Genomic DNA, 9,305 nt, shown 5'->3' with positions numbered 1-9,305 from the left:
GTAGAGTCTACGAATATTTAGGGCCGTGGATTTGCCAGGCATGAACCCGGTCTGATCTTCGTGAACCAGGTGATGAATTACTTCACCCAGTCTCATGGCCAAGACCTTTGCTAAAATTTTAACATCCGTAGTAAGTAGTGAGATTGGGCGATATGCGTCACAATTTTTGGGATCTTTACCAGGCTTGGGGAGTAGCACAATTGTAGCATTGTACATGGATGGAGGTAGGGACTGGCGTTGCACCGCATCCTTAAGGGTCTCACACAAGTTTGGGGTAATCTCCTTTTTGAATCTTTTGTAAATTTCAATCGGTAGACCGTCCGGACCTGAAGCCCTACCACTAGGGAAGGCATCAATAGCTTCAGAGAGTTCTTGGACGGAGATATCCGCATCCAGGGACCTGACCTGCTCTACAGTTAGGCTAGGTAGGCGAATGTCAGCAAAATATGCTGACATTTCCTCAGGGGAAGCTGTAGTTTTAGAGGTATAGAGGTGGGTATAAAAACCTTGCAAAATCCCTAGCACCTCCTTCCGTGGGTTTAATTTAGACAAGGATCCTTCATCTAAAACACAATCCTGTACCCTTAGATTTGTTTAGGATTTTACAGTAACCTAAGCACCACATTTTAACATTTGTATACATGCCTTTGTCTTTTTTATTAATTTAATGCTATTTTTGTATGCTGTATGTTTTTACAATAAGTTTATAAGTACACATGACATGTATAAAAAGGACAGGAGAAAGGAGGTCCTTTGCCAGTTCATCCTTTTGTAATAATACAGGCAGTAAGGTCAGACTATAGCTGTGAAGGCTATAATGAGGGCATGGACTTGGCAGTACTCAATGCTATAATCCACCTACTGGCAAGCACCAGCCAGAAAGATAGTGCAAATATCACGGCATACCTACACTTGTTACACAAATGGGACTATTGTCCCAGCTAATGACTATTAAAAGGGGTGGTTCACCTTAAAGCTAACTTTTATTTACCTTCTTCTTCTGACTCTTTCCAGCCTTCAAATGGGGGTCACTGACCCCATCTAAAAAAACAAATGCTCTGTAAGGCTAAAAATGTATTGTTATTGTTACTTTTTATTACTCATCTTTCTGTTCAGGCCTCTCCTATTCATATTCCAGCCTATAATTAGCTCAGTGCATGGTTTCTAGGGTAATTTGGACCCTAGCAACCAGATCACTGGAATTGCAAACTGGAGAACTACTGAATAAAAAGCTAAATAACTCAAAAACCACAAATAATAGAAAATGAAAAACAATTACATATTGCTTCGGTATATCATGCTCTACACCATACTAAAAGTTACACCCCTTTAGACTTCACTATATAGAAATGCTTATTTGTTTCTATTTTTTCACATGGTGATCATTTTCTACATTACACTCAACAATTCAGTGTTTTGCCCTTTGAAGATTTTTTGGTCAAATTGCTGAATTAATTTTAATAAAACAACGGGAATCCTTGAAATATGAATGGAAATATGCTATTTCTTGTGTAAAATGTGTGTGTGTGGAGATTGTCTGCTTTGTAACATCTATTAAGACAATGTTTGGAAAATGTGGCTGTTTTACAATCTTTACTGTACATCAGAATGGTTATAGAACATTGGGATAAACAATGGCAGATTTTCTTTCATAAAGAACTTTACAAGCAAATACTTGTATTACTTGTATTTCCAACTACAAACTACATATTAAACCTGTCTATAGTGGGGCGCTTCGCCAATGAGGCGAGTTGAGGCTGTCGCCTCAGGCGGCAGCGACCCACTAGGTACTAGGAGGGGCCAGGATCGCCCCTGGACTGTCTATCAAGAGTCAAGACATTCGTGGTGAGAAAATGTAGAATACAAGGCCAGGGGGGGAGATGTGGTATTTCTGAGCACTTAATCCACTGTTCCACAGTTCCACTCCCGCGTTTCTTTGCTGAGCCGCGAGTCCCCCCTCAATCCCTCTCATTTGCCGCGCAGCATCTCCGCTCTGCTCCACACGCAATGCTTTAGATGGATGGTTGCCATGGTTTCCATTGGTCACATGCACGCGGCTACCTCCCTTTTGATTGACAGGCGGCTGCGGAGGACGCAGCACTTTGTATGTTCAGTGGTATTCGATCTGCGCCTGGTGTGAGCTGGGGGGCCGTTGACCCGGGAGAAGTGACAAGGACTACACAGCAGCTTCGCCATCTCCCCCGGAAACGATAGGGTTTCGCAGTGCAGCCTGCGCGTGCCTCTAATACCATTATTGCAGCCGACTGCGACGTCTCTGCTAGTGAGGAACAGGCTGGCCGGACAAAGCCAAAGGAGGGTGATCAATCGCCATCGCCGCGATTAAAAAGAAATCGTTTAAAGCACTGTCCCACCTGCATGTTTGTACTGTTGGGTCTGGATCGTGTGCCTCAGACTTACCGCTGTGTCTCCAGCACCAAGCTGCCCAAAGACCACTGACGCATCCCCCCCTTGTTATCGTGTATCAGTGGACTCGCTCAACTTTCCTTTCACTTATGTAAAGGCCGACACCTGTCCGACACCTGCTTGAATGTTAAAGATGGCCCTCCCGGCCCGGATGTGCTGCGGCTGCTCTTCTCCTGTCAGTAGCCCTGCATGATGCCCTATGAATGCTAGCCTGACTCCCTACAGCAGCCCTGACTCCCTGCAACTGCGTGTCTAGTGGCACCAAATACGTCTCTCCCACTGACATACGCACCTGGCTGTGTACTGACTCCAGCTTCTGGCACCGCCACCCCAGGAATGAATATAGAAATCCCGGAGGGGCTGACGGAGCTACTGCAGAGCTTTACCGTGGAGGTGCTAAGGGAGCAGCCAGAGGACCTGCTGGAATTCGCCTTGCAGTACTTCACTCAGCTCAAGCAGTCTCAGAGTCAGGGCGCCCCCCTCAGCCATGGCATGGAATTACCCTTCAGACTCACTAAAGGGGTCAATTTCGCCGAGGAGCCCATGCGGACTGACTCTGAAAACGGCGAGGAGGAGGAAGAGGATGACGACGAAGAGGACTTTGTGGGTATGTGCGACTGAGAGACGCTGCAGTTCCAGCTGTCTGTCCTTCCATATGCAGAGCATAGTGTATTCCACCCCTACCTCTCAAGCTGTGACTGAACTCAAATTGGCAGCTGTAATGGAAGTGTGGTGTTGTAGTTCAGCCATTACACACACACATACACTCACATTGTATTCTTAATGCTATTATTTACATCATCAAAACCAAAAAACTCATATTAACATTCACAATGGGACCAGAAATAAGGCCACTCCGCACTGTATGTACATTACAGAAACAAAACCTGTATTTCTGCCTGGTTAGATATGATTTTGCGCTAATATAGCAGCCGCATCACCTTTTTAAGGTGTTATTTATACGTTGCTTTGCCCATCAAGGCAGCATCCTCAGAATATTAAATGGCAACATTGTTATTGTATCATTACCATGGCCGTCCTTCAGCTGTTGATGTCACTGAGCTCCCTCCTATTGTCTTGGTGCTCAATGTCACTAACTCCTAATTTAGAAAATGCATCATAAAAATCCATGTCACCTGCATTGTGAATAGATTTGTTTTGAAAATCATTATGAATATTTATAAAGTTATAGCAAGTATTTATAGTAATGGCTGACGTGGCAGAAAAGTGGCAATGACCACTAATAGTACCCCTTCTTCCTGCTGTTCTCTTCAATTGCTACAACCTGTCAATATACACACAGGTGGATGTCAGATGCTGAGCAGTTCCAGGTTGAAGTCTGCTCTGTGTGCACAGCGACAGGTGGATGCAATTCAAGTAAGGGGCTGTATGGTAGACACTGCTACTTTTCTGATAATGGAGGATTCACTATGTCTGTGATTACCCTAATGCAGGGGTGCCCAAACTTTTTGTAACGAGGGCCAGATTTGGTGATGTGAAAATGTGTGGGGGCCGACCTTTCAGCCCAACATTCTTTGAACCATTAACATTAAATTACAGGAATCTAGTAATCGTAGCAGTAATATTTGGGCACATTGGTGAAATGATCTGCCACTTGGTCTATACTGCTGCCTGTGTGCTGAATGTGTTGGCAATAGACACGTACTGGAACGTAGTGATGCCATACTTTAGTTTACTGTACTGGCACGTTATTATGTCTATTGACACCTTCAGCCCTAAAGAAGAATGCGAAAACAGTGCGTCTGTACGTGCCAGTAAGTGTCTATTGCTAACACCTTCAGCACACAGGCAGCAGTATAGACCAAGTGGCAGATCATTTCACTAATGTGCCTTAATATTGCTGCTATGGGATTCCTGATCGCACTGTGCTGGGGGGCTTCATTATTATTAATTTCATGATGGAGGCTGAGGGCCGATGTAAAATGGAAAAAGGGTCGTAATTGGCATGGACATGCCTGCCTTAATGAATTTAGGGATTTTAGTAAACCAGCCAGGCTACAGTCTTGCCTGGAGAGCTATATTGGGATCATCGAGATCTGATATAAATAACAATTGTACAGCCGAGCTGGGCTGCAAAGTAATGTAGGAACAGACTGGGCAAACCAAGAACCCTTGCTATAAGACTACCTGGTGGTCTAGTGGGGTGCCTCAGGGACGCCTGCCGGCAGAAAATTGACATACGCTCCGAATCCTTCTGGCACTTCTGGGTTTGCACTGCTCGTGCTTTTTCACCTGTATTTGGCTAGCCGTTTGACGTCATTGCGGGTTGGCGCGAAATTTTAAATACTTAAATGCGCAAATGTTCCAGTCTCATTGCCCAACATAAAGGTCTATTCCTATAGTACCTGGAAGTGCTTCTATTGCCTGATTCGTGTTCCTGACCATTGCCTGTTCCTGACCTTGCCATTCTGCCGCCTGTACCGACCAATGCCTGTATTTGACAAATTTTTGTATTCCGATTTTGTACCACTCTGTTGTTGGTTTGACTTCGGCCTGTGACTTTGACTATTCTCTGTCATATGATTTGGTACCGCATTGCCCGTCTGGTATTGACCCTGCCGGCTTCATGCCTCATGACTGCTTCCACGTCTTTTCCACTTTCGTTCAGTTCCCTTGCCTGCTCAGAACTCTCTCCTTGGTCTTCTCACATTAAATCCTGGCGGCATCTGAGTAGCAGAGGGCTCTTCCCGAAGCCAAAGGCAGCTGCTATAGGCAGGTGAGTGAGCCGTGACCAGGTCCTTGGAGTTAGTTATGAGTTTGGTATACCTTACGTAACACTTGCTTAGTGTTAAGAAGTAACTTGGTCCATGTAATTTAGGGTTGCCACTTGTCCGGTTTTCACTCAGACAGCCCAGGTTTCTGAAGAGATGTCTGGATGAAAACTGTCTGGCGAATCATAAAATTTCGGAAATCCGGACAGGACTCTGAGCTAAATGACACAGTGATCAGTCAATCACCAATTGCTGCATCATATTCCTGCCTCCTGATGTCGCCATTCAACCTCCAAAATATCACCTGATGTCATTTCACCACCAAAAGGTCACTGCCCCACCACCTGGACCTACCGTATTGAAAAGGTGGCAACCTTAATGTTTCTATCAAGACTTTATTACTTGTTAATTGATAAAGCCCCCTCAAAACTATGTAATTTGCAGATGACACAAAACTATGCAGGCCTATTCATTTTATTAAGGATATGGCATCCATGCACAGGATATGGGAAAACTGGCAATTAGGGCAGCTAAGTGGCAGATAAGATGCATGTTTATAAATGCATGTGAAGATATTTATACCCTTAAATGGAAAATATACCCACATCCTTATGACATGAGCTTATTCTGTTGAGTTTATACATGAACATAATCTGAAAATATGAATACATTTTTATTTTAATCAGACATACCTTATTCCACAGATTGAAACTAAACCATTATAGTTTATCTGTGTTCACAGGAACCATTTCATGTAACCACTCCCTCACCTTTTTCCATTGTGAAGTGATGGACTATGCTACTTGAAGTCCCTCTTCTTTCCAGAGAATCTGTGTAAGGCTCTCAGTCTGTAACAGAAGAAGATTACAATAGTCATAGCTTAAAACAAATATGAAGTATTTAAAGGTAGAACAGAGAAAAAAAATATTGGCAAGCAAAATGGAAAGTGGGAAATGGGGGAGAAGTAAAAATTGTTATAAAGGGGAAGAAGAGAGCAAAATGTGGCAGGGAAAAATAATATGAAATCAGAAAAGGGCAAGGGGGAAGGGAAAAGTTGAATTAAAACTAATCTGAAGGTCGAAATCCTCATGAGCAGGCCTAAGGCGGCAGGATTTTAAGGGGGTGGCATGCTGCCCAACCACACCCACATTGGTTCAGAAACACTGGGGATGCTCAGGAGATACAAACATTTTTTAAATTTCCTGTGCTTCAATCCCCATTGCTCCAGTTCCAATGATGAAAATTTGCACAAATAAAAGGGACGACCAAAGTCAGCAGGCCTAGGGGTGCCTGCTATGTAAATCCGGCTTTGCTCATGAAAAGAGAAAACAGGAAGAAGAGTGGAAAAGGAGACAGCAGGAAACATACATTTGTACATTTGTCATACAAATGCATAAGGAGCTACCATGCATAAGTTATTTAACTATAGTGGTTTTCATTTCTAATTTTATTTCCTTATGTCATGTTCTAAGAATTTTTAATGTTAAGTGATGCATTATACAAAATAAAATAAAACAAAATTGAAAAATGCATTGGGATATATGGTATAATCCTCAATTTCTTGTCACTCTACTATGATCAAACTCTGACATAATATACATTATATACATTATATTGTAGGATTTTTCAGTTATAACTTTCTTAGCCATCATCCTATATCCAAGTAAACTCACAACTCAGGGCCTATAAAATGTTTCAAGTGATAGCCTTACATTTATTTAGTGCAGAGTTTAAAGGGGTTGTTCACCTTCCAAACACTTTTTTTCAGTTCAGTTGTTTTCAGATTGTTCACCAGAAGTAAAGTCTTTTTCAATTGCTTTCCATTTAATCTAAATCTAAAGTTTAATGTTCCTGTCTCTGGTGCTTCAGTCTAACAGCTCTGTAATTCAGGCGCAGACTCTAAACTGTTACAATGTTGCAATTATTTAGTTTCAGCAGCATCTCTGGAGTATTAGCAACTATTTTATCATTTCTAACAACTGCCTTTAATGATACCCATGGATTCTGCTCAGCAGGGACAAAAATAACAAATGTATGAACTTAATGTATCAATTTAGAACAGTTTACAGAGTTGGCAAGCCCCTTCCCCTCCCAGAGATGCTTTAGAAAGACATAAGGTGAAACATTTAACTTTACACTGCAATATAAGAAAAACAGTCACACATGGAACATTTAAATTCATTTCTGGTGAACTATATGAAACCAACTGAACTGAAAAAAGTTTGGCAGGTGAACAACCCCTTTAACAAAAAAAAGACACACCTTTTAGTGTTGCTGAACCTTTGCGGCAGTAGAGTAAGTTCAGTATAAAATACAGGTATTTGGACCTGTTATTCCATAATTTGGATTTCCATGCCTTAAGTCTACTAAAAAATAATTTAAACATTAAATAACCTCAATAGGATTGTTTTGGCTCCAATAAGTATTAATTATGTCTAAGCTGGGATCAAGTACAAGGTTCTGCTTTATTATTACATAGAAAAATTTTAATTATTTGATTAAAATGGAGTCTATAGGAGATGGCATTCCTGTAATTCGGAGCTTTCTGCATAACGGATCCTATAACAACATTTGATTATTCAGTTTGTGTATGGCACTACTACACTATTGTTCAAGTTTTGATGGCTTTAGCAAAAATATGAATTATATGATAAACGGGACACGCTCCATGTGACATGTTTTATTTACATACTGTATTTATGTTGTCATATGGTAGTGGGAAATACGCTTTAATCAGTCTGTACTTAATAAATTAGCATGTTATTTTTTACAAAAATGGAGTATTAGTGTCCCTAGTATTACCTCTGTACATTTACAGTGGTGCTTTAAGAGTGTGCAAAGGTTCTCTGTTTGTACATAAATTACTGTAATGGCAACTTTTCAAAGGGATGGTTCACCCTTAAGTTAACTTTTATTATGTTAAAGAATGACAGATTGTAACAAACTTTTCAATTGGTCTTCATTATTTATTTTTTATAATTTTTGAATTATTTGCCTTCTTCTTCTGACTCTTTCAAGCTTTCTGCTGAAAAAAGCTAAATAACTAAAAAAACACAAATAATAAAAAATGATAAGAAATTGCAAATTGCCTCCGAATATCACTTTCTGCATCATACTAAAAGTTAACTCAAAAGTGAACAACCCCTTTAAGCTTTTCACTGTGAAGGGACCAGTAAAAGAGTCACAATGGGGCCCTAAACACCTGGAATACAAATCTTTTTGAGGACTAGGCTGCTTTTTTTTTCTTCATCTCTAACAAGTTGAGGTTATAAACAATGGATCATTAAGGGCATGCTTTGCATGGTCACAGAATGGCTAATTTTACATCCCACTAGCATCCTGAGACAGTTGCACCAAAAGCATATTATTTATAATTAACATATTTATGTTAATATGTTTTTAAAATGTATTTTCTTTATTTTTTTGAGGGACGGCTGTCAACAGAAACTTGTTTTGTACTGGTAGTTCAGGAAAGTGAAATTCTGAGAAGCTGCTTGTGAAGTTTCATGCTATTATTTTTAGTATAGCAGGAGTGGATAACAATTTTCAAAATGTATGAGCCCTTATCTGGCTTGTGGAAGGAGACATTTATATAAAAATAGGCAGTATATGAAAGATCTAACCTGGCTGAATTATTTAAGTTGTTAGTGTGTTGAAGTGGTGCTGAACTTACACCAACATCAAGATTTTGTTTTCATTATTATTATTATTTTTTTTATTAACATGTATTTATATAGCACCAACATATTGCGTAGCACTGTAAAGTAAATGTGATTATACAACTAAATCACATGAATTATATACCTAGAACATATGGAGTTTCATACATCACAATCAATACAGGTACAAAAAGGTGAGGAAGGCCCTATGCATAGGTATACACTCTAAAGGGAAGGGAGTAATACACAAGGTGTGGGAGTGGGCAAGATCGAATAAAGTGGGTGAGAAATGTGGTACTGTATGTGGTGTTGCGTATGGTAGTTAAGCAGAGTGAGGGTAGGCTTCTCGAAAGACGTGCGTTTTAAGAGATTTCTTGAAAGCAGAAAGGTTGGGAGAAAGTCGGACAGACCGTGTGATAGAGTTCCAGAGGAGAGGTGCAGCCCTTGCAAAGTCTTGAATGCGACCATGTGAGGAGGTAATGAGAGAAGA

The 9,305-nt window shown here is 40.8% G+C and overlaps 1 protein-coding gene across 1 annotated transcript in view; it reads left to right on the top strand.

Moving 5' to 3' along the window:
- Nucleotides 1-1,798: 1,798 nt before the first annotated feature.
- prkar2b.L (protein kinase, cAMP-dependent, regulatory subunit type II beta L homeolog) overlaps nucleotides 1,799-9,305 on the top strand; it is a 33,687-nt gene continuing 26,180 nt past the window's right edge. The window contains exon 1 of the mRNA XM_018252645.2: nucleotides 1,799-3,031. Coding sequence (XP_018108134.1) covers nucleotides 2,761-3,031 — 271 coding nt within the window. The 5' untranslated portion in view covers nucleotides 1,799-2,760. The remainder of the gene's footprint in view (nucleotides 3,032-9,305) is intronic.

Source organism: Xenopus laevis, chromosome 3L (genome assembly GCF_017654675.1).
Source record: "Xenopus laevis strain J_2021 chromosome 3L, Xenopus_laevis_v10.1, whole genome shotgun sequence".
NCBI classification, from domain to species: domain Eukaryota; kingdom Metazoa; phylum Chordata; class Amphibia; order Anura; family Pipidae; genus Xenopus; species Xenopus laevis.
The sequence above is the reverse complement of the archived record's forward strand: the minus strand, read 5'-3'. Positions and strand labels throughout refer to the sequence as shown.